Source organism: Ailuropoda melanoleuca, chromosome 12 (assembly GCF_002007445.2).
Source record: "Ailuropoda melanoleuca isolate Jingjing chromosome 12, ASM200744v2, whole genome shotgun sequence".
Taxonomy (NCBI): domain Eukaryota; kingdom Metazoa; phylum Chordata; class Mammalia; order Carnivora; family Ursidae; genus Ailuropoda; species Ailuropoda melanoleuca.
The window spans coordinates 6,471,939-6,496,257 of record NC_048229.1 but is presented as its reverse complement, the minus strand read 5'-3'; the positions used below and the strand labels follow the sequence as shown (position 1 = coordinate 6,496,257).

Here is a 24,319-nt window from a genome sequence, read left to right as displayed (position 1 = left end):
TGCTTCCACTGATGAAAATAATAAATTACCTAACACTTAATATTGAGCGCTTGCAATGAGCCAGACATTGTTGCATGAGTATTTTAAACTCATAATCTTTGTAGGTGAAACTATGTTCCTATTACATAGAATTAAGGAACGGAAGGATTACGTTGCTTGCTCAAGGACAACTGGTTGTAAATGAAAAAGCACCTCCCCTGTGCTGTATGTTCCATAAAACTTAAAACATATTTCTGCTGACACTTATCAAAATAGTTGTGATCATTTGGTTGCTATTCTCCACCAGTGATTGATCCAGGGATTGTTTTTCATCTTAGTATTCTATTCCCACTTACCGCAAACATAAAATGAGTTACAGAAGTCTTTGCTGTTGAGATGTTCAAGTGACTCTCCTAGGGTTACAGGTGTACTCTTTGGTTCAATCAGAAACCTGATTCAATTTTTACCCTTTTCTCTTTTCATTTTCATTTACTGTATAATACTGGAACCGTTAATGGACTTTTTTTAGAGTTCATCTTGGAACCTTAACCATCCTAAGATATCCCAGATAGTCTGACTTTAGAGCTTCCACTATTTATTGCTGTACTGCTTAAAGGTTTATTTCAAATGAAAACTTGTTATAATTTCAAGCTAGGCACACAAAGTACTAGAAGCTCTAGGATACATTGTTGAGATCAGATTTGTCTATGTTCCTAGACCAGTACCTTGTTCTCTGATGATAATCAGAGCTCCATTTTCATTTATCATATTGGTCTGAAGTATCTAGAGACTACAGAAATAACACAGAAAAGTCTTGATTGGTGTGTGTGTATACACACATGCACACACACACATATATATTAAACCTTTTCATTTCCCAAGGAACTGTATTATATACAACAGTATAATTTGTTCTCTAATTTTACATGTTGTCACAGGGAAAGTAGTGGTTTCTGGCTCAGGAAGACAATCTCAGAAACATGTGGAATGATATTGAGCTGTTGACAAGTGATGATACAGGAAGCGGGTACCTAAGTGTTGGTTCAAGAAAAGAACACGGAACTGCTTTATATCAAGTTGATTTGCTAGCAAAGATCTCCTCTGAAAAGGTAATGATTATGATGCTGACTGTTTTCATTTACATCACTTTTGCTGAGTGCTTAGTAAACCCAGTAGTCACATGGTAAATGTTCTGTAAATGCATGTAGCACTTTATCAGGGAATCAAGGTTCAGTCTCAGATTACTGGAAATTTCCATCTGTATTTTCCCTTCATTGTCTTAAGCTCACTATATACAAAACTGAACATTTCATAGCTCTTCTGCTATTTGGATAAATAGAATGTAAATAAAGCGAAACAAAGAATACCCACCACCAGCTTAGGAAATAAAACATTACCGATAGATTTGAAGCCCCTGGGATCCCTTCCTGATCCCACGCTTCCCCATACTTCACTCCTGAGTTAAACATTCTGCTGAGGTTAGCAGGTGTCCTTTCCATCCATTTCTTTCCACATATGAATTTTATTCTTTTAATAATACTTCTACCATTTTCAGTCCAGGTTTGTAACCTTATTTTTTGCATCCTGTAGAAAATATTACAGTTAGTTTTTTTATCTTAGATTTTCTTTTTCAGTAATTTGCTTCTGATAAAGTAATTTTTGTAAACAAAGGGTTTTTTGGTAAAGAAAGTGCATCTGATTCTTATTCATTATAGCCCAGGATCCCTTCACTTCCCTTAGTAGGTCAATACAATATTTAATCCTCTAATTAAGATAAAAGGTTTAAATGAAAAGAAGAAACAAACTATTAGAGACAAGATTGTATCTTCTAGGGCTTGAAAGGAAAGGCCTCTTCTGGGGACCTTTATTCCTAAAGGACCTCAAACGTAGGCTTTTGGCTTTTCTTTTTTTTTTTCAAGCGAGGTTCTATATGTATTCAAAGAAACTGGCTGATAGGATTAAAAAAAATCATTCTTTATACAACTTGCATACTGTTGTTGAACTATACTGCTTTTAGTAGACTATGAATCACAGAATTTGTAAATGTTAATTATGAGTGGTACAAATAAATTATTTTCTTTGGTACTGTTTATTTGTTAAAAGCAAAAATTTTAATTTAAAGTATACTAAAAGTCCTGTAATGAGAAAGTGGTATTTATATTTTAGTATTATCAGGAGCCTCAAAACACGGAAGTGGCCCAGGCCTCTCTTGAGCTCTGAGCACTCCTGTTGAAAAATAATAGTATGTGTGTATTGAGCTTCAAATTCAGCTAGGAACTAAAATTCCATCTGTATTAGCTTGAAGTATCACTCATCACTCATAGCAAATGCTATGTCCAAAACCCTATGCTAAACACTTAGAATGTAAGGTAAACTATTATCCCATCTTTTGGGGATCTTTCCTTAAAGTGAAACAGAATGCCAGCAATAAAAACTGCTGAGTTGTGCAAGTCAGTATATGCTAAATATCAAATGAATGGTACAGACAGTAAATGCAGTAGAAATTCAGAGGAAGGAGAGCTCATTGTGGGTGGGGACAGTTTAAGGAACATTTCATGAAGAAATTAGCATTTAACTTGGGCCTTAAGAAAAAGGGAAAATGGAGACACAACTTACCAAAATTTGTGAAGTGCAACAAAAGCAGTGCATACAGGAAAATTTATAACATTGAATGTATATGTTAGAAAAGAAGAAAGAGGGGCGCCTGGGTGGCACAGTCGTTAAGCGTCTGCCTTTGGCTCAGGGCGTGATCCCGGCATTCTGGGATCGAGCCCCGCATCAGGCTCCTCTGCTGGGAGCCTGCTTTCTTCCTCCCACTCCCCCTGCCTGTGTTCCCTCTCTCGCTGGCTGTCTCTGTCAAATAAATAAATAAAATCTTAAAAAAAAAAAAAGAAAAGAAAGATCTAAAATCAATAATCTTAGTTTCTTGCTTAGGAAACTAGAAAAGTAAGAGCAAATGAAATCCATAGTAAACAGAAAAAAGAATAAGAGAACAGAAATCAGTGAAATTGAAAACAGGAAAACAGTAGAGGAAATCAATGAAACCAAGAACTATTTCTTTGAAAAGATCAATAAAATCTGTAAATCTTTAGGCTAATTAAGGAAAACAGAGAACACAAATTACTAATATCAGAAATGAAAGGGGGACATCACTACAGACCCTATGGATATTAAAAGGATAATCAAGGAATACTAAGAGCAACACTCTGCCCACAAATTTGATGACTTAATGAAATGGACCACATACTTGAAAGACATAATCTTCCAAAACTCACACAAGAAGAAATAGACATTCTGAATAGGCCTCTTTCTGAGAAATTGTATGAGTAATTAATAACCTTCCAAAACAGAAAGAACCAACCCAGATGGGTTCACTGGTGAATTCTACCAAACATGTAGGCAAGAAATTATACCAATTTTCTACAATCACTTTCGGAAGATAGAAGCAGAGGGAATACTTCCTAACTAATTCTATAAGCCCAGCATTACCCTAATAGCCAAACCAGGCAAAGACATTGCAAGGAAAGAAAACTACAGGCCAAGATTTTTCATGAACAGAAATGCAAAAGTCCTCAACAAATATTCTCAAATTGAATCCAATATATGAAAAGAGTTATATACTACAACCAAGTAGGACTTATCCCAGGTATGCAAGGTTGCTTAAACATTTGAAAATTGGGTGATGAATGTGTTAACGTTATTGTGGTAATCATTTCACAATATATATGTATATTAAATGATCACATTGTACACCTTAAACTTAATGTTATTTGCAAATTATATCTCAGGAAAGCTGGAAAAAAAATCGATGTAATCCTTTACATCAACAGATTAAAGAAAAGTCACATAATCATATCAATAAATGAAAAAAAGCATTTGAAAAAATCTAACAATCATGATAAAAACTCTCAGTAAACTAGAAATAGAAGGAAGCTTACACAATTTGATAAAGAATATCTACAAAAAACCTATAACGTTATCCTTAATGGGAAGAAACTAGAAATTTTCCCAGTAAGATCAGAACAAGGCAAGGATATCCCTCTTATTACTTCTTTTCAACATCATACTGGAAGTCCCAGCTAATTCAATAAGACAAGAAAAGGAAATAAGAGGCATACAGACTGAGAAGAAAGAAATAAAAGTTTGTTTGCACATGACTTGATTGTCTACATAGAAAATCTGAAGTAGTTGACAAAAAAACTCCTGCAACTGAAACAATTATAGCAAGGTTGCAGAAATATAAGGTTTGTCAGCTGCTTTCCTACATACCAGCAATGAACAAATGGAATTAGAAATTAAAAACACAATGCAAAATAATCTTTGTGACCTTGGATTAGGCAAAGCCTTCTTACATGTGATGCCATAAGCACAAGTGACAGAAGAAAAAAATAGATAAATTGGACTTCATCAGAATTAAAAGCTGTGCTTCAAAAGACAAGTTCAAAAAGTGAAAACTCACAGAATGGGAGGAAACATTTGTAGATAGTTACCTGACAAGGAACTTGTATCCAAAAAAATACAAAGAACTTCCAACTTAATTATAAAAAGACAAATAACTTGGTTAAAAAATAGGCCAAACACCCTAACACACACCTCCCCGAGGAAGATATACGGATGACAAGCATATGAAAAGACGCTTCACATCTTATCATCAAGGAGGTTCAATTTAAAACAATCATGAGGGGCACGTGGCTGGCTCATTTGGAGGAGCATGCAACTCTTGATTGCGGGGTTGTGAGTTTGAGCCCTACACTGGGTGTAGAGATTACTAAAAAAGTAAAGTTAAAAAAAAAAGTAAAAATAAAACAATCGCGAGATACCACTGCACACCTATCAGAATGGCCAATATCAACAACACTGACAACACCCAATGCTGATAAGGATGTGGAGCAACAGGAACTCTTATTCAGGGCTGGTGGAAATACAAAATGGTACAGTCACTTTGGAAGACAGTGGGACAGTTTCTCCCAAAATGAAACATACCTATACAATACCAACAAAGCAGTTGCACTCCACGGTATATACCCAAAGGAGCTGAAACTTAAATCTACACAAAAACCTGCACATAGATGTTTATAGCAGCTTGATTTAAAATTGGCATAACTTGGATGGGTGCGCCTGGGTGGCGCAGTCATTAGGCATCTGCCTTCGGCTCAGGGTGTGATCCCGGCATTGTGGGATCGAGCCCCACATCGGGCTCCTCCGCTATGAGCCTGCTTCTTCCTCTCCCACTCCCCCTGCTTGTATTCCCTCTCTCGCTGGCTGTCTCTATCTCTGTCAAATAAATAAATAAAATCTTTAAAAAAAATAAATAAATAAAATTGGCATAACTTGGAATCAACCAAGATATCCTTCAATAGGTGAATGGATAAACTGGTATATCCAGACAATAAAATATTATTCAGCCCTGAAAAGAGCTATGAAGCCATGGGAAGATGTGGAGGAAACTTAAATTATTATTAAGCGAGAGAAGTCAATCTAAAGGCTACATACTGTATCATTCCAATGATATGACACTCTGGAAAAGGTAAAACTGTGGACACAGTGATAAGAGCAACGGTTGTCAGGGATTAGAGGTTGAGGGGAGGAGGGACCAGTAGACACAGCCCAGGATTTTTAGGGCAATGAAATTACTCTGTATGATATAAAAATGACAGAGAACTGTCATTATACATGTGTTCAGATCCACAGAGTGTACAATAGGAAGAGTGAACTATCAACTATGGACTCTGGGTGATGACGTGTCAGTGTAGCAAGTGTACCATCTGGTGGGGGATGTTGATAGTGGGGAAGGCTGTGGATGTCTGGAGGCTGGGAATATGTGGGAACTCTCTGCACCTTCCTCTCAATTCTGCTGTGAACCTAAAACTGCTCTTAAAAAATAAAGTCTTAAGAAGAGGAGAGAGAACTGTCCAAGCAGAGAGAACTGTATGGGTACATCCCAGGATGGTATAGCATAGTTCCTTCTCTGTAATGGTTTGGTATAAAACTTTTCATTATTAGAGGAAGCAAGTTAAAAAAAAGTATAAGAGGCATCAGAATGTGGCGGCATTTTGAAGAATTTCCCCTGGAGAAGGTGACTGTTGAAACAGGCACAAAATGAACTGATTGGATTAAAACCTAGCCAGGGAAGAATAAGAACAGTTAACATTTATTGAGCATGTATTATATGTAGGGCTATCTTCTAAGCTTTTGCATGAATTCATTCATTTAATCCTCATATAAGCCAGCTTTATAGGTATTACTATTATTATTCCTGTTTTGCAGGAGAGTCAGTTGAGGCATTTGCCCAAGATTTCTCAGCTAGTAAGTGACCAAGCATTGTCAACCACTAAACTGTCCAACTGCTTCAAGATACATTTCTGGGGTGCCTGGGTGGCCTAGTCAGTTAAGTGGCTGCTTTCAGCTCATGTCATGATCCCAGAGTCCTGGGACTGAGCCCTGCTTGGGTTCCTTGCTCAGCGGGGAGCCTGCTTCTCCCTCTCCCTCTGCCTGCCATTCCCCCTGCTTGTGCTCGTGCTCTCTCTCTCTCTGTGTCAAATAAATAAATAAATAAATAAAATCTTAAAAAAGATATATTTGCGTGCAAGCTCCAATTACCAGAAGCTGAAAACTGGGGTCTCATAATTGGCTTGCATAGTATTTTTTAAAATGTTGACTTGGCTGCCAATATTGAAAACTTAGAACATTTCACATAAAGATCCAGTTTTCTTGGTAAATGGGGCATGGCCATGCCAGGGTTGCATTTCAACCAGCCTTTAATCTGTTTCTGCTCTCTTTACTATCTGTGGGGCTGTGAACCCTCCAGTTCACATCCCACCCCTGGCCCCTGTCATATCTCAGACACTGAGGCTTTGTGCCAGACTTGGCTCATTCATTGATTTTGATGCCTGCCTGCTCCTATAGGCACAGGATCCACCCTTAGGAAAAAAAGACTTGCACCTGAGAATCCCTTGTCCTTTCCTAGCAATCTTGGACTGTTTCCCCATTTTGGGTTCTGAATGGATTCACGTTATACCATAGAAAGAAAAACTTGACTAATTAGAGATATGGACTAAAGAAAAAAGTTAACTTTTAAATGTGGATACTTGGGACTCTGATGATACTCTCGCTAAGTATGTTAAACGTGTATAAAAACATTTTATTTTAGTCCTGCTTTTCCCTCCCACAGGCCTCATTAAGTCCAAAGATACAAGCATGCAGCTTAAGTAATGGGTTTATTATTGTAGTGGACCAATCAGTGATACTGCTTGACAGTGTTTGTAGAGTGCTTCAACTACATCTTATATTTGGTAAGTCTGATGTAATACAATAAAATTAATTGGAAGTCAGGTGTAGCTTGCTACAATTTCTACTGTATTGCCTTTTCTTTACTCCATTATTTCTAACACTTGAAATTGGACTAATTTATAAAGTTAATCTCAAGTGCCGTTTTTGTGCTGAGTACTAGATGCAAGGGATCCTGAGATGAACCCTTTTCAATAAATCTAAGGGGTACATGTATGTGTAAATACATGTAAAACAACAATTAATTTTACTTGCATGGTTTCTTTAAATTAGAATATTGTGGAATCCTATTGAGCCCAATTTTGTTCAAGTTCCTGAATCATACATAATTTTAATATCAACTGATATTTGAATACTTTTAGAATATATGTAGCCCTGTAGGGGCACCTGGGTGGCTCATTCAGTTAAACATTTGACTTCAACTGAGGTCATGATCGTAGGGTCCTGGATCAAGCCGCGCATTGCATCGCATCGGGCTCCCTGCTCAGTCAGGGGTCTGCTTCTCCCTCTGCCCCTCCCCCACTGTTTGTGCTCTCTCTCTCTCTCTCAAATAAATAAATAAAATCTTTAGATTATATATAGGCGTATAAAAAGCTTTTTATTTTTATTTATGAGAGAGAGAGAAAACGTGAGTGGGGGAGGGGACAGAGGGAGAGAGAGAATCTCAAGCAGACACCTGGCTGAGCACAGAGCCGGACCCAGGGCTCCATCCCAGGACCCTGAGATTACAACCTGAGCCGAAATCAAGAGTTGGACCCTCAACCGACTAAGCCACCCAGGGGCCCCTATAAAAAGCTTTTTAAAAACTAATGAATTATTTCATTGAATTAAAAGGCTTTAATGATGCAAATATGTACGTAAGAGTAAATTAAGGGACAAGTCAGTGATTGTGCTGGAAAATAGGTGAAAACATTGTGAACGTTTTTTTCTTAAATTTTGAGAGATGGTTCAAGTGTTTAAGTACTTAGACAACAGAAAAGGAATCAGAAGGGGCGCCTGGGTGGCACAGCGGTTAAGCGTCTGCCTTCGGCTCAGGGCGTGATCCCAGCATTGTGGGATCGAGCCCCCACATCAGGCTCTTCCGCTATGAGCCTGCTTCTTCCTCTCCCACTCTCCTTGCTTGTGTTCCCTCTCTCACTGGCTGTCTCGATCTCTGTCAAATAAATAAATAAATCTTTAAAAAAAAAAAAAAAGAAAAAGAAAAGGAATCAGGAGGTATGCATGTGAGAAGGCAATCTTGATTGCAATATGGAGGGAAGGAACTCCTATTTTGTAGAATCTTTATGTATCTACCCTGAACGGTCTACAAGATTCACAATTTCACCATGAAATAGTGGGCTGTGTTAATGTGTAATACATTTATGGAAAGTCTTTGTTTATATCTCACCTTATCCAAAGGGCTATCCTGAGCACTCCAGTTGGCCCTGCATTGTGCATGGCTCTTCCAAGCTATCTTCCCCTGCTTTACTTTTTCTTTTTTCCAGAGAATTTACCACCTTCTTACAAGTCATATAATTTCTTATGCCCTAATTGTTTATCATCTATTTCTGCCTTGGAATTTGAGTTCCATGAAGGTGGGACTCTTTTGTTAACTATTCTCAGATACATGCAAAAGGCCTGGAGCATTGCTTAGCATGTATTAAGTGCTCAGTAAATATTTGTTGACTGTATAAGAGTAACATTCTTTTTTACTTTAATCACTACCTTTTGGACATATTTAAGAGAAGCTTAAATAGTTGACTTTTTTATTTATTTATTTATTTATTTATTTATTTATTTATTTATTTGACAGAGGGAGAGGCAGCGAGAGAGGGAACACAAGCAGGGGGAGTCGGAGAGGGAGAAGCAGGCTTCCCGCTGAGCATGGAGCCCGATGCGGGGCTCGATGCCAGAACGCCGGGATCATGACCTGAGCCAAAGGCAGACACTTAACGACTGAGCCACCCAGGCACCCCAATAGTTGACTTTTAATGACAAAATTTGCACTTTTTTTAATATTGTAAATAAGTATTTTCGATGGAACCTTGTAACTTTGATTTGAAATTTTCAGATACCGAAGTGGATGTAGTTGGCCTCTGTCAAGAAGGAAAGTTTCTTTTGGTTGGAGAGAGAAGTGGCAACTTACATCTTATTCATGTAACATCAAAGCAAACATTACTCACTAACGTAAGACCCTGTTATGTTTTTCATTTTTCGCACTTAAATTTGAAATTATCTCTTAGACAACTAAAACCATAACAAACCATTCCTTAATTTGTTTTTAATTAAAAGAATAATGTTCCTTACATTAAATTTAAGAATCATACCTTTGAAACTTATGCAGGAAATGCAAAATTGAAAAATTAAGCTTTGATTCTATTCCTAGTGTGCTTGTCCAGGATAGTTTTTCATTTTAAAACTAAAATGTTTGGAATTATAGGCAGAATTATTGCTAATGACAATTGATAGTACTAGACTTTAAAGAATATAATTCTTGATTGTATTTTTCTGAGTTTAATCTTATCATTTGAAATGAATTTGCAATTAGGCTTTTGTTCAGAAAGCTAATGATGAAAATCAGTGTACTTACCGGAATCTTGTTATTGAGAAAGACGGTTCAAGTGAAGGTAAGTTTCTTGAATATTTTTTCAATGTCCTCTGATTAATATCCAATAAAAAAAACCAGATTTGTAGATAATAAATTATATGAATTCATTTTTATGCCTCCTATACAATGTTAAATTTTTTAGTGATTCAAATAATATTATGATAAGAAATAAGCTTTTGTATTTTAGCTCTTTTCAGGGGTTTAGATGTACTTTCCCTGAACATAATGTTCTAAATTCATTTTTATAGTTTTGAGAGTTTTATAGATTACCAAGGAGACAATATGTTCTTTTATTTTTTTTTAAGATTTTTAAAATTTATTTGACAGAGAGAGACAGCCAGCGAGAGAGGGAACACAAGCAGGGGGAGTGGGAGAGAAAGAAGCAGGCTTCTCAGCGGAGCAGGGAGCCCGATGCGGGGCTCTGTCCCAGGACTCTGGGATCATGCCCTGAGCAAGGCAGATGCTTAATGACTGAGCCACCCAGGTGCCCCAGAGACAATATATATTCTTTTAAAATGTTTTTGTAGGGGTACCTGGGTGGCTCAGTCAGTTAAGCTTCTGCCTTTGGCTCAGGTCATGATCCCAGGGTCCAGGCTCAGCAGGGAGCCTGGTTCCCCTTCCGTCCTCTGCCCGCTGCTTCCCATGCTTGGGCATCCACACGTGCTCTCTCTTTAATAAATAAATAAAAGCTTTAAAAAACATAAATAAAATGATTTTTGTAGGTTTCAGCATATGTATCATATTTTTAGTTCAACAAATGTTAACTGGACCTTAATTTATTTCAGTATATCTGAGATTTTTTTTTCCTGGGAAGTGAAGTTTGATTTATAAAAACTTCAAAGAAGCTAGCATTATTTTGTAAATAACTTACCAATTCTTTTTAAATAAGCTTTATCTGTATCATTACCATATTATTTGATGACTAGAATTTAAATGAGCAAATTGACATATTTTTAATGTAGGTCCAAACACTTAAATTTTTTTAAGATTTATTTATTTATTTGAGAGAGAAAGAGTATTCATGGCGGGTGGGCAGAGGGAGAGGGTGAGACAGCCTCAAGCAGACTCCACACTGAGCATGGAGCCCAACACAGGGCTCGATCTCATGACCCTGAGATCTTGACCTGAACCGAAACGAAGAGTTGGGTGCTTAACTGGACACTTTACCGACTGCACCATCCAGGTGCCCCCAGACACTTAAATTTTATATCCATGCACCTGTTAGAGAAACTGGCTTGATTTTATTTCAATAGGTACCTATTATATGCTGCTGCTTACAAACAATGGATTTTTTTGTATTACAAACCTTCAACTTGCAAAAATTCAACAAGGTAAGTAATGGATTTTTTAAATTATTATTGATTTGCAGCAATATTTCTTAGTTTTTTGGGTTAAATTTTAAATATTCTCTTTAAGAATATTATTTTAGTTTAATTAGATTCTGTAATACCAGATATACTTTTAAGTATTCATATGTTGCTTATTTGTCACTATTAGGGCTGCAACAGAATCTGAAGAAATGTGCATTGTTTACAGTCTTCAAGGAGTTTATAGCTTAGTCGGGGAGACAAGACACACACTAGCGTAGTAATAAATGCTTTTTGATGGAATGAATGAACCTGGAAACTGAAATGACTGTATAAACATGTTAACAATACAGGCAATAATCCATAGTATTTGCTCAGTGAGGGGTACGGACCATACATCCCTCTGAGCTGGGAAAGGTTGAGGAATTGGTTCCGGGCATGTGTGCAACAAATATTTTTTCATAGTCTTTGTGCCAAGAATGTACAAAGTCCTGGGGATACCACAAGACGTAGTTCTTCATAGTTTAACAAAGGAATCAGACAAGTAAAAGAGCTCTTCCAAAATGTGTGCAAAGTGATGAAGACTTTACAGGTAAGACTTCAGAGCTTGAATAGGAGAGTTGGAGCAGGGAGAAGACCCCCTTAAAAGGGGGAAACGTGGTAAGGTAAAGTATGCAGAGCCACTCCAGGGACTAAGACGCAGCCTGGCTGATGCCCTGACTATGCCATGTTGTCACAATTTATATCAGTGGTCAAGGGCAAAACTGAAAAGTCTCCAGTGCTTCTCTCTAAAAGAATAGTGTATATAATCTCACCTTGACACACATGGGTGACTTGCATATATTTTATAGGTTAATACTATAACTTTAGTTTGCTCTCCCCTTTTATGCAGCAATTGAGAATGTAGACTTCAATACAGCAAAAAAGGTAAGAAAACAAAACCACATTGTCCTATTGAAACTTATTTTTAATTTAAGTTTAGGAGAGTGTTTCTGGATATTGTCTAGTGGTTGATATTTTGGGAATTTGCTTAATATAACATTTTAGTAACATTGCCATTTAGAAATGCATTTATTGGGGCTGGCTCCTTCAGTGGAGCATACGACTTTTTTTTTTTTTTAAGATTTTAATTATTTATTTGACAGAGAGACAGCGACAGAGAGAGCACAAGCAGGGGGAGTGGGAGAGGGAGAAGCAGGCTTCTCGCTGAGCAGGGAGCCCGATGCAGGGCTGGTCCCAGGACTCTGGGATCATGACCTGAGCCAAAGGCAGATGCTTAATGACTGAGCCACCCGGGTGCCCCAAGGAGCATGCAACTCTTGATCTCAGGGTTGTGAGTTTGAGCCCCATGTTGAGTGTAGAGATTATTTAAAAATAAAATCATTAAAAAAAAAGAGAGATGTATTTAAAAATGAAAAAAAATGCATTTATAACAGATTGATTTAAACTCATTTATATCAATCTTTCCAAGGAGTTTGGACTGTGGAGCATATATTTAACATTCTTATTTTTTTTAATTTTGCAGTTACAAGGACAAATCAAGTCTGGTTTTATTTCTACTGAAAATTATCACACTCTTGGTTGTCTGAACCTTGTGGCTAGAGATTTAGCAAGTGAAATTCCCGTGATAATTGGGGTAATTCTTTCTATAAAATTCTATTTTATTTTCTTCTGAAGTGTTTCTTCATTAGCACATAGTTTTGGTTAAATTACGAATTAATTTGTAATGTATAACAGAAACAGAAATTCTAAAATTTAGGTCATAAAATTAACTCAATTTATATCAGTTTTTATGCTGGAAAACATACTGCCTCTTTATTTTCACTAATTTCTACCTGAAACTTAGCATTTCTTTCAATTATAAATCCAGGCAAAAACAATAAAAATCTAATTATATTCAAGGAGTACATTCTAATTCAGGGACTAGGCAACAATTCAATATAATTACAGCATTTGCAACATTTTTACCTGCCAGATTTATATTTTATATTAAGAAGCAGTCACATTTCTCTGTGTATCCGGTTTAGTATTTCATTAGGGTTTCAAATGATTTAAAATTAATATTTTTGAATTTTTTTTCAAAAATATGTGGTTACTTAAATGAAGATACTTAACCAAAAACTATATCTCATCCTACTGGAGGAGGTCTTAGAGTTTATCCCATGTCTTTGGAGTGAGTTGTGTGAATGTGCCCACTCCTTATTAAAAATTCATAAGGTAACAGTAAACAGCCAAGTTTGCTGTTCTTTCCATTCTGTTCTGTTGAAAGCAGACTAAGAGAGGAACTGGAAGGTAAAAGCTAGTTGGGCTTGAATACATAAGTATATTTTGAAAGTAGTAACATGTACAACTTGGGTGTTTCTACTTTGAAGAGACTTTAGATCTAAGAGCCAAATTTTCAACTGATGTGCTGTTTCACCTCTGTAGGGAACCGGTAACTGTGCATTCTCAAAATGGGAACCAGACTCTTCAAAAGAAGGAATGACAGTTAAGAACGTTCTTGATACAGAGATTATTAAAGGTAAAATAAGTTAATGAAACCAGTTGGGGTTATTATGAGTGAGTTTTAATTTTCATGTCAATATGCTAAGTCTGGTGAATGGGCCATTTTACCTTACTGCTCTTTGAAACAAGCCAGATTAGTTTGCTGATTGTCCACATACATGACTGTTCTTGACCTATTGCAGTTTTTATTCTTCATTTTGGGAGATTTTACATTTTAGTGGTCATCTAAAAATATATAGAGGCAGGTATGTGAGAACGGGAACTTTTTGTTTAAAGGTAGTAGTTCTGCCTTTCCTTAAATAATGTTAGTTTATTATTTAAGTGTGGCTACCTGTAACACAGAAATGTAATCTTTACACACCTTGCTTTCTCTTTTGTAGGTGCAAAGAAGTTCCAGTTGATAGACAATCTACTTTTTGTTCTCGATACTGATGTATGTTTCTGATTTTCTCCTTCGATGTTTTCATTTGGTATTATGTTGAGCAACAAGAATTTGTCAGACTTAACATAAGACAAGGACTTTAGCTGGGGTGGATTACTCTCTGTTTGCTGTGCTTTATTTCAGTACACATATCCAAAGATAGATCCTGCAATGTGAGATCTTGATATGTCATTAAGAAGACATGCCCGTGAAATGTCTCTTTTTGCAGAATGTGCTGAGCATCTGGGATATTTACACTCTGACTCCCACATGGAACTGGCCCTCTCTTCACATCGAAGAGTTTCTTCTCACCACAGAAGCAGATTCTCCTTCATCAGTCACATGGTACATTATGACCCTAGTAGTGATTTCCCTTCTGTTGTAACCAGGTTTCTTGATCATTCTTTATGTATTACATTCTCACTATCCCTGTGGACAGACTGACAGGGTTAGGACCATTCCATTGTTGAGAACTCATTGAGAACATACAGGCAGTCCAAACCTCCAAGTGTTTGTGTTAGAGAGTGTCACTCTGGGCCATAAACATGAAGAAATCAGGTTCAGTATCTTCTGTGGGAATCAGTTTTAACCTTTTAGAATATTCTTTTGAGGGGCGCCTGGGTGGCTCAGTCAGTTAAGCATCTGCCTTCCGCTCAGGTCATGATCCCAGGGTCCTGGTGTCTGGCTCCCTGCTCAGCGGGGAGTCTGCTTATCCCTCTCTCTCTGCTGCTCCCCCCGCTTGTGCTTGCTCTCTCTGTGTCAAATGAATAGATAAAATCTTAAAAAAAAAAAAAAAAGAATATTCCTTTGATTTAGCCTATACTTAGCAATTGGCAAAGCTTATTTGGTTCACTTAAACTTTCTTTTCTCTTTTAGGCAAGGGATTACAAATCTGAAATTAGTAGCTCTGACAACTACTACTGATAAGAAGGTATTGGAAAATTTTATTTCACATTTGTCCACATTATGTGTTAGAAATAGTGTTAACTAATACAAAAGTGGTTACATATTGCCTGTAGCATTTTAACTCTTTGTTGACACAGACTTGACAAATCAGAAATAATCCTGCAGAGTTCTTTTTTTCTTATTTAAAAAAAAAAAATGGAGGTGCACCTGGGTGGCTCAGTCAGTTAAGTGTCCAACTCTTGATTTCAGCTGAGGTCGTGATCTCAGGGTTATGAGATTGAGCCCCGCATTCAGCACAGTCTGGTTGTCCCTGTCCCTCTGCTCCTCCCCCCACTCATGTGCTCTCTCTGTTTCTCTCTCAAATAAATAAATAAATAAAATCTTTTTAAAAAATGGATATAAATCCCAGCTCCCCATTTTAAATGGAGCATCGCAGGATTAAAAATATCCACAAGAAAATGTTCATAAGAGTGACTCATACAGTTAGGAATTATATTCACCTTAAATACAAATTGTAGAATGAACTTCAGGTATATGCTTTTTCATTCAACAGATTTGAAAGGTGTAATAAAGCATAATTTTATATGTAACATTTAAATAAGTAACGGACTTAGTTATAAAATTGTTTTTTTGCATTTAGCCTTATACCAAATGTTTTAATCTAGGCCCTTGATTATGAAGTACTATCTTGTTCTTATAAATTTATATGGCCTACTAAATTAATTGCTCTTCTGTTTTTCTTAGATGAAAAATCTCATGGTTTATTCATTACCTACGATGGAACTACTGTATTCTTTGGAAGTATCTAGTGTTTCCTCTCTGGTCCAATCCGGAATTAGCACAGTATGTTGATATGTGTTTTGTACTTTATAATAAAAAACATTAAATAAGCTGGGGGGTGCCTGGCTGACTCAGTCAGAAGAGCATTCAATTCTTGATCTCGGGGTTGTGAGTTTGAGCCCCACGCTGGGTGTAGAGAGTACTTAAAGAAATAAAATTCTTTTTTTTTTTTTTTCCTTTAAAGTTAAGTAACCTAAGCATGAGTGGAAACTGGTGTAATACATGGATAGATCTCAGGTTTACAACTATATTTATTATTACCGGATATTTTCAAATATACTTGCCAGAGACCAGTCTTCATATAAGAAAAAGAAAAGCGTATTAATCAAATAAAACCTGAATCATCTATTTATTCAGTTTTCTTGTGTCTCCACAGGAAATATGAATGATAAGTAATTTGAGGGGAGGGTCATTGCTTTTATGGACTTATCTTTTAATTATAATCTTTTTAAAAAACATTTATTACATTTGTTTTATATATTAACGCATAGACATGCAGACAGACCACACAGACACATTCTATTTTTCCAAACCATTTGGAATTTACTTGCAGACATCATGGCCTGTTACCCCTATGTGCTTCAGCAGGTCTCTCCTAAGAATAAGTGCATTCTTCTGTAGCACTATTAAAATTTAACATTAGTACAATACTATTATGAAACATACCATCCAAATCCAGATTTTACCAATGATTCCAGTTACTTTAAAACTTTTTTTTCCCCTTGATCCAGCATCCAATCAAGCATCATGCATGGAATTTTGTTGTTATGGTCGCATGATAGTCTGCTTTAATCTGTAATAGTTCCCTAGTCTTTTTGTTTTTTTAAGACATTAACATTTTCTGAATCTTCGCCTGTTGTGTTATAGAATGTCCCTCTATTTGGATTTGTCATAATTAGATGCAAGCTGAGCTTTCTTGGCAAGGATACCACATAGGTAATACTGTATTGAACTGTGTCACAGAAAGGGACTCTTGTCCATTTTTCCTATTACTAGTGATGACAGGTGTGATTACTTGGTTAGGGCAGTTCTGCCAGATTTCTCCATTGTGAGGTACTTCCCCACCTTTGTAATTGCTAAGTAAATTCTGTGGTGTTATTCTGAGACTCTGGGAATATCCTTTTCCCCAGTGGTTTTTTGCAGTGAATTTAGAATCCATTGATGGATAATTCTCACCTAAACCTTAGTAACTATAAAATGAATATTTCTATATTTCAATTTTAAACATTTTTTTTTAATTGTTGTAGGATACCATATACCTTTTGGAAGGAATTTGCAAAAATGATTCAAAGTAGGTCATGTTTTGTTTTATCAAATAAGTTGTTAAATAGCAGCTAAGTTACAATTTACTTATTAATATTAATGACAAATACACTTACAGTAAAAACTCTTTTCAGGTTATCTGAAGACTCAGTCTCTGTTGTGGTACTCAGGTGTCTTACAGAAGCTTTACCAGAAAACAGGTAACTTCTCATTTTCTTTTAAGCTTTACCCCTTAAGGAGAAACTTAAATTCTCTGATTAATAGAATTTTACTGAAATTTCTTTTTCAACTTGTCAGATTGAGTCGGTTACTTCACAAACACAGATTTGCTGAAGCTGAGAGCTTTGCTATTCAGTTTGGACTAGATGTTGAGGTAAATCATTCATGAATTCATTTGTTCATCAAACAAGCTTTTTTTCATGTAAGGGGGCCTGGGGAGACAGACACGTAAAGTGTAATTGGAATTTAATGATCAAGCCTATAATTAAGATATGACCAAAGTACACTAGGGATTCAAAGGAGAGATTGATGCTTACTGGGGCGGAAAGACTTCACAGAAGAGGTCATTTTTATGTCAGATCTTGAGGATGTTCCAGATGGTCTAGGAAGAGGTAGGAATTCTAGGTGCAAGGACAGCATGAGTAAAGTGAGGGAGGCTTTTGAGGCCTCCAGGAACTCCTGCTGATTAGGTAGGAGTAGAGAATAGGTTATATGCAAAGGAGTAAAAGGAGCAGTAGGGGGTCAGAGCCTGGGGAGCCTTGTGTGCATTGCAGAGGATTTACGTTGTAATCTGCAGGTGATGCTTGTAATCTGCAGGTGATGCGGAGCTACTACAAGTGTCCTGATTAGATCGTCTCTTTGTAAAGCTGGAGAATTGTTTGGAATGGGGCAGACATAGGGGTGTGAAGACCAGTTGGGAGACTGAACAGCTTTCTGCGTGAGACCTGAGCCAGTGCAGTGAAGTGAAGATGTACGAGAGGGAGGGTCTGACAGAAGACTCTCAGAGGAGGTAGAATCAGTGGGACTAAGAGATCAAACATAGGGAGGGACAAATGTAAGGAATGGCCTGGCAGGACTTTGACTCAGCATACTAGTGGGATGGGGATGACACTCCCTAAAATGGGAAGTATGTGTGGAAGAGCAGGTAGTAGGAAAAATGAAGGGTCTGCTTTGTAAAAACTGCATGGAAGAGGTCTTGTGAAATGAGACTACCTGGTAGGAGGATGGAGAGTGATCTGAGCTGAATCTAGAGGTGAGTATCACCAAGGGATGGCTCAGACCACTCCGGGCAAGTGTGCAGAGTAGAGAGAGCTCATCTCAGGATGACATCCAGGGGCACCAGCATGTAGGATGTGAGGAATAAGGGCTATATGCATATGTGGGAAGAAATAAAGGAAGAAAACCACAAGAATGTATGATTATAGGTAGAAGTCAAGGAAAGAGAAACTTTAGAGTCTAGTGGGAAGTGAAAGGTATAACATTTTAGGCCACCTGGGTGGCTCAGTCGGCTAAGTGTCTACCTTCGGCTCAGGTCATGATCCAGGGTCCTAGGATCAAGCCCCGAGTAGGGCTCCCTGCTCAGCGGGAGTCTGCTTCTCCCTCTGCCCCTCCCCCTGCTTGTGCGCACTCTCTTTCTCTCTCTCTCTCAAAAATAAGTAAATAAAATCTTGAAAAAAATAAAAGCATAACATTTTTTTTATTTTTTATTTATTTTTTTTTTTAAAGATTTTATTTTATTTATTTATTCAACAGAGATAGAGACAGCCAGCGAGAGAGGGAACACAANTCCAGGGTCCTAGGATCAAGCCCCGAGTAGGGCTCCCTGCTCAGCGGGAGTCTGCTTCTCCCTCTGCCCCTCCCCCTGCTTGTGCACACTCTCTTTCTCTCTCTCTCAAAAATAAGTAAATAAAATCTTGAAAAAAATAAAAGCATAACATTTTTTTTAAAACATACAATTTTGTGTGTTGTTTAGAAAGGTATATGAGTAAAGGGATAGAGAAATTAATGGAATTTTAAGCACCAGAATCAGAATAATGGATACTTCTGGTTGGGACAAGGAGAATGATATATTTGGGAAGAAAAGGGGGTCCTAAGCTATATTGGTAATATTTATTTTTATGTAGGGTGATGAGTACTTGAGTGTTATATTATTACCTTTTTGAACATCTGAAAGTTTCTTAATAACTAATTTTTTAAAAAAGTGAATGGGGTGCCTGGCTGGCTCAGTTAATAGAGACTGTGACTCTTGATCTTGGGGTCATGAGTTCGAGCCCCACATTGAAAATAGAGATTACCTTAAAAATGTAAATAAAATTAAAATTGAAAAGTGAGTGGAGTAAAAATCAGAATCAGTGAAAGCAGTTTTCAGGGAGTAGAGAAATATGAGTAGAGAAACTATGCTTTCTTATCATTTTTAGCTTTCAGAATTACAGAGTCCTTGTCGAAGTTGGCATTTTGTATATAAAAAAGGAACCTAAAGTTTTGAGTTTTTCTTTTTCTTTTCTTTGTTTCTTTCCTTGTTGCTTTGTTTCTTTGCTTCTTTCCTTGTTTCTTTCTTTCTTTCCAGAGTGTGCATGAGCTGGGGGAGGGGCAGACAGAGAGGGGGAGAGAATCTTAAGCAGTCTCCAAGCATGGAGCCTGACAAGGGGGCTTGGGGCTCGATCTCATGACCCTGAGATGATCTGAGCCCAAACCAAGAGTTGGACACTTGACTGACTGAGCGACCCAAGCGCCCCAGTATTGATTATTTCTAACTCAGGCTGTTTCTAGATGCTAAAGAAACTTTGACAGACTTAGAAAGCGAGGCATGCACATAATCGTGGTCATCTTTTAAAAACCAGCTCCATCACTTTGGAACTGCATAGTTTCGAGCGCATTACTTACCCTTTCTGGAGTCTCAGTTTTCTTGATGGTATAATGGAAATGTTAGTATTCGTCCCATAGGGTTATGGTGAGGTGTAAATGCTTGCTCAGGTTTTTATGAGAATTAAATGAGATAATTCACATAAGGCTCTTAGTACCCTGCTTGACACATGTAGTTCAGGACTCAAATGGTCTCCATAACTCTTAGCAATCCAGATTACCTTTGCATTACCTGAGCGTTACCTGCTTTACTGTTTATTCCTGGACCACATGAGGCTTCCCCTTTTTTCATAACAATCTATTGCCTGCAGCCTAAGAAGTTACATGCAGGCATGATTTTGCTTCAAGTTGCTTAATGTGGCATGTTTATATTACAGCTTGTTTATAAGGTGAAATCCAATGATATATTAGAAAGATTAGCCTTGAGTTCTGCAGACACCAGCGAGCAGACCGAATGGCAAAAACTCATTGATGAAGCTAAGGAAAATCTACATAAAATCCAGGTATGTTATCCCTGTCGTGTATGGGAGTATTCAGATTGATGGACTGATCAACATTCGATCGCCTCACTGTGTCTGGCATTTCTGAAACAGGACGACGAATTTGTGGTGAATTACTGCTTGGAGGCTCAGTGGCTAACTTATGAAACAACCCAGGAAATGCTAAATTATGCCAAAACCAGGGTAAGTTTTTATAACGTTTGTACCTGTTAGCTTGTCTCATGCAAAAGAAACCATCTTAAAAAAAAATGCATTGTGTCTCTATCACAGACATGTTCTGAAGTGCATTTTTTGCTGTAGGTTCCCCTCAGTGAGCTGTGAATACTGTTGCTGGTTATATTCCTTAAAATCAAGGTGTAACTGATGGGCAAAATATTGTGAGCTGTTTTCATAAGATGCATAATTTTTTTAAGATATGTCATTTCTTTATCATTCACTGTTTGTCTCAGAATTTAGTGTGATCTGATAATTTGTTTCCTTTCACAGAAAATCCCTGTTTCATGAAAAAAACTAATGTAGCAGGTATTCTAACATTGTTTCTCATTGTTCATCTTAGCTTTTGAAAAAAGAAAATAAAACTGTTCCTGTCTATTCTGATGGTTTAAAAGAGGTAATAATATTGTACTTAATTTGAGGGTAAATGTACATTTACAATATGTTTTTCAATTCAAGATAGACCTGTATTTTTTCAAGAGCAACTTATTTTAATACTTGCTTCCTTACTGAAAAATGGGAATAATAATAGTACTTATGGGGTTATTTTGAAGTCAGATGGAATAATTTATATAAACCATTTTGCATAGTGTCTGGTACTGGTTAAGCACACAAGTAAATGTTAACTGTTATGATGGCTATCATGGTTTAAACTCTTATTTCAAAGTAAATTTTTGGTATAGTCTGGCTGGATTTTACCATAAGGGCATTTATAAATCACCGGGAAAACTAATTAATTTTGAAGGGCACTACAGTCAATGTGCAAATGCCTTCTCTTTTGCCGTTTTATTGCATTGAATGTGATTGGAAATGTTTCCATTATTCCAATTTTTTTTGTTGTATTTATGAGAATTGACCTATAATATGGGGTGAAATAAGCATGTGTGCAAGACTTCTGAAACAGAAAGCCTATTTTTGGTGTTTTAAATTTTAATTTTCTTGGATACGATATTCAGATTATCATGTTATTTCTTTTTAGGTACTAAGGGCTCATGCAAAATTGACTACTTTTTATGGAGCATTTGGGCCAGAAAAATTCAGGTGTGTACATTCCTCGTTTTTCATTTTTAGATTATGAATTAGGTTTTGGTTTAGAATATCATAAAAGATAAAGTATTGCTTTGACTGAATGTGTTTCTGGGAATCGAGTGATGGAAAATACTATTTTCTTGCTAGGTTTCAGACACTCTTCTCTTCTACACTATATGGGAACTGATAAATTTGAAAGGCAAATTTTTTTTTTAAAGATTTTATTTATTTATTTGACAAGATAGAGACAGCCAGCGAGAGAGGGAACACAAGCAGGGGGAGTGGGAGAGGAAGAAGCAGGCTCATAGCGGAGGAGCCTGATGTGGGGCTCGATCCCATAACGCCGGGATCACGCCCTGAGCCGAAGGCAGACGCTTAACCGCTGTGCCACCCAGGCGCCCCTGAAAGGCAAATTTAAATGCACATATCTTTGCCTTAGCAATTTCACTTCTGGCAGTTGATTCTATTAGGTACATTAACATGTGCACCAAGAATATCATTATTTACACATATGAGATACAGTTATCTTAAAGATAATACAAGTTTATTTGCCAAAGTAACAATGAAGGGAAGCTTTATTTTTTCCCTTGTCGCTAGTCAATCCCCCTTTCCCTGCTAATTGCAGTGTTAGGCTTACAATCTGACATGTATTTGTCTGTCTCTGGACTTAGTATTCAATTGATTTTATATTATTCATTCACCAGTATCGTATAGTTTTTTTTTAAGATTGTATTTATTTGAGAAAGAGAGCACAAGTTGGGGGGAGGGGCAAAGGGATAGGGAGAAGTAGGCTCCCACTGAGCAGGGAGACCGATGTGGGGCTTGGTCCCAGGACCCCGAACTCATGACCTGAGTCGAAGGTAGACCCTTTACCAACTGAGCCACCCAGGCACCCACCAGTATCATATAGTTTTAATTAATGTAATTTTAGAATGTCCTGTTATCTGGAAGACTAGCCCTGCTATACTTTCCTTACTTTTTAGAATTTAGGGGGCAGTTTTCTCATGTTTGCTTTTCTGTATGACATTTAGAATGAGAATCCCCTTACTCAATTTATTTATTTATTATTTCTTTTAATTTAAATTCAATTAATTAGGGGCGCCTGGGTGGCACAGCGGTTAAGCGTCTGCCTTCGGCTCAGGGCGTGATCCCGGCGTTGCGGGATCGAGCCCCACATCAGGCTCCTCCGCTGTGAGCCTGCTTCTTCCTCTCCCACTCCCCCTGCTTGTGTTCCCTCTCTTACTGGCTGTCTCTATCTCTGTCAAGTAAAAAAAAATAAAATCTTAAAAAAAAAAATAAATAAATTCAATTAATTAACGTATAGTGTATTATTAGTTTCAGAGGCAGAGGTCAGTGATTCGTGTCTTATATAATAAGACTCATTACATCACATGCCCTCCTTAATGTCCATCACCCAGTTACCCCATCCCTCCATAACCTTCCCCTCCAGCAACCCTCAGTTTGTTTCCTATGATTAAGAGTCTTTTATGGTTTGTCTCCCTTTCTGATTTTGTCTGGTTTATTTTTCCCTCCCTTCCCCTGTGACCCTCTGTTTTGTTTCTTAAATTCCACACATGACTGAGATCATATAATTGTCTTTCTCTGATGGCATAATACCCTCGGGTTTCATCCGCATCATTGCAAATGGCAAGATTTCATTTCTTTTGATGGCTGAGTAGTATCCCATTGTGTATATATACCACATCATCTTTATCCATTCATCTGTTGAGGGATATCTGGGCTCTTTCCATAGTTTGGCTATTATGGACATTGCTGCTATAAACACTGGGGTGTAGGTGCCCCTTTGGATCACTACATTTGTATCTTTGGCATAGTACCTTACGCAGTTTAAAGAAATCTTATTTGGGGGACACCTGAGTGGCCCAGTCAGTTAAGCGTATGACACTTGATCTTGGCTTGGGTTGTGATCTCAGGGTCGTGAGATTGGGCCCTGCATCACACTTCTCGCTCAGTGCTGAGTCTGCTTGAGATTCTCTCTCTCCCTCTGCCCCTTACCCCTGTTCGTACGCATACACTCTCTCTCTAATAAATAAATACAATCTTTTTAAAAAATCCTTTTTTATTAGATTTTAAGTTTTTATTTATTTTTACTTTTTTATTGGGAGTGTGCTGAACTGAAGATCAATTTGGGGAGAACCAGTATCTTTACAGTATTGAATCTTCCTATTTAAGGACGTTATGTATCTACTCATTCTGTCCTTTTTTTATGTTCCTGAGTAATATCTACTCAGTTGTGTTTATATAGATCTTAAATATTTTTCCTACTGTTATAAATAGGACATTTTTCCATCATATTTTTGAAAGGCTATGAAAAGCTGTTGATTTTTTAAGATTACTTTTTAACTGGCTACTTTATTGAAATCCTTTTTTTTTTTTTAAGATTTTATTTATTTATTTGAGATAGAGCACATGCACAAGCAGGGGGAGAGGCAGAGGGAGAGGGTAAAGCAGACTCCTGCTGATCAGGGGACCGAACATGGGATCCCAACCGTGGGATCATGACCTGAGCCAAAGGCAGATAATGCTTAACTGACTGAGCCACCCAGATGCCCTTGAATTCCTTTATTATTCATATAATATTTCAGTTGATCTAATTTTT

At 37.2% G+C, this 24,319-nt stretch overlaps 1 protein-coding gene across 2 annotated transcripts in view; it reads left to right on the top strand.

Moving 5' to 3' along the window:
* The window catches only part of KNTC1 (kinetochore associated 1), a 69,728-nt gene that overhangs the window by 1,282 nt on the left and 44,127 nt on the right, over positions 1-24,319 (top strand). For both annotated transcript variants that reach the window (XM_034638548.1, XM_019801157.2), the window contains exons 2-20: positions 918-1,088; positions 7,151-7,271; positions 9,317-9,432; positions 9,794-9,872; positions 11,107-11,184; positions 12,053-12,087; positions 12,686-12,796; positions 13,588-13,681; positions 14,046-14,098; positions 14,316-14,431; positions 14,963-15,017; positions 15,737-15,835; positions 17,080-17,123; positions 17,230-17,295; positions 17,393-17,468; positions 20,335-20,460; positions 20,551-20,640; positions 21,014-21,067; positions 21,650-21,711. In XM_034638548.1, the coding sequence (XP_034494439.1) occupies positions 960-1,088; positions 7,151-7,271; positions 9,317-9,432; positions 9,794-9,872; positions 11,107-11,184; positions 12,053-12,087; positions 12,686-12,796; positions 13,588-13,681; positions 14,046-14,098; positions 14,316-14,431; positions 14,963-15,017; positions 15,737-15,835; positions 17,080-17,123; positions 17,230-17,295; positions 17,393-17,468; positions 20,335-20,460; positions 20,551-20,640; positions 21,014-21,067; positions 21,650-21,711 (1,604 nt within the window). In that variant the 5' untranslated portion in view covers positions 918-959. The remainder of the gene's footprint in view (positions 1-917; positions 1,089-7,150; positions 7,272-9,316; positions 9,433-9,793; positions 9,873-11,106; positions 11,185-12,052; positions 12,088-12,685; positions 12,797-13,587; positions 13,682-14,045; positions 14,099-14,315; positions 14,432-14,962; positions 15,018-15,736; positions 15,836-17,079; positions 17,124-17,229; positions 17,296-17,392; positions 17,469-20,334; positions 20,461-20,550; positions 20,641-21,013; positions 21,068-21,649; positions 21,712-24,319) is intronic.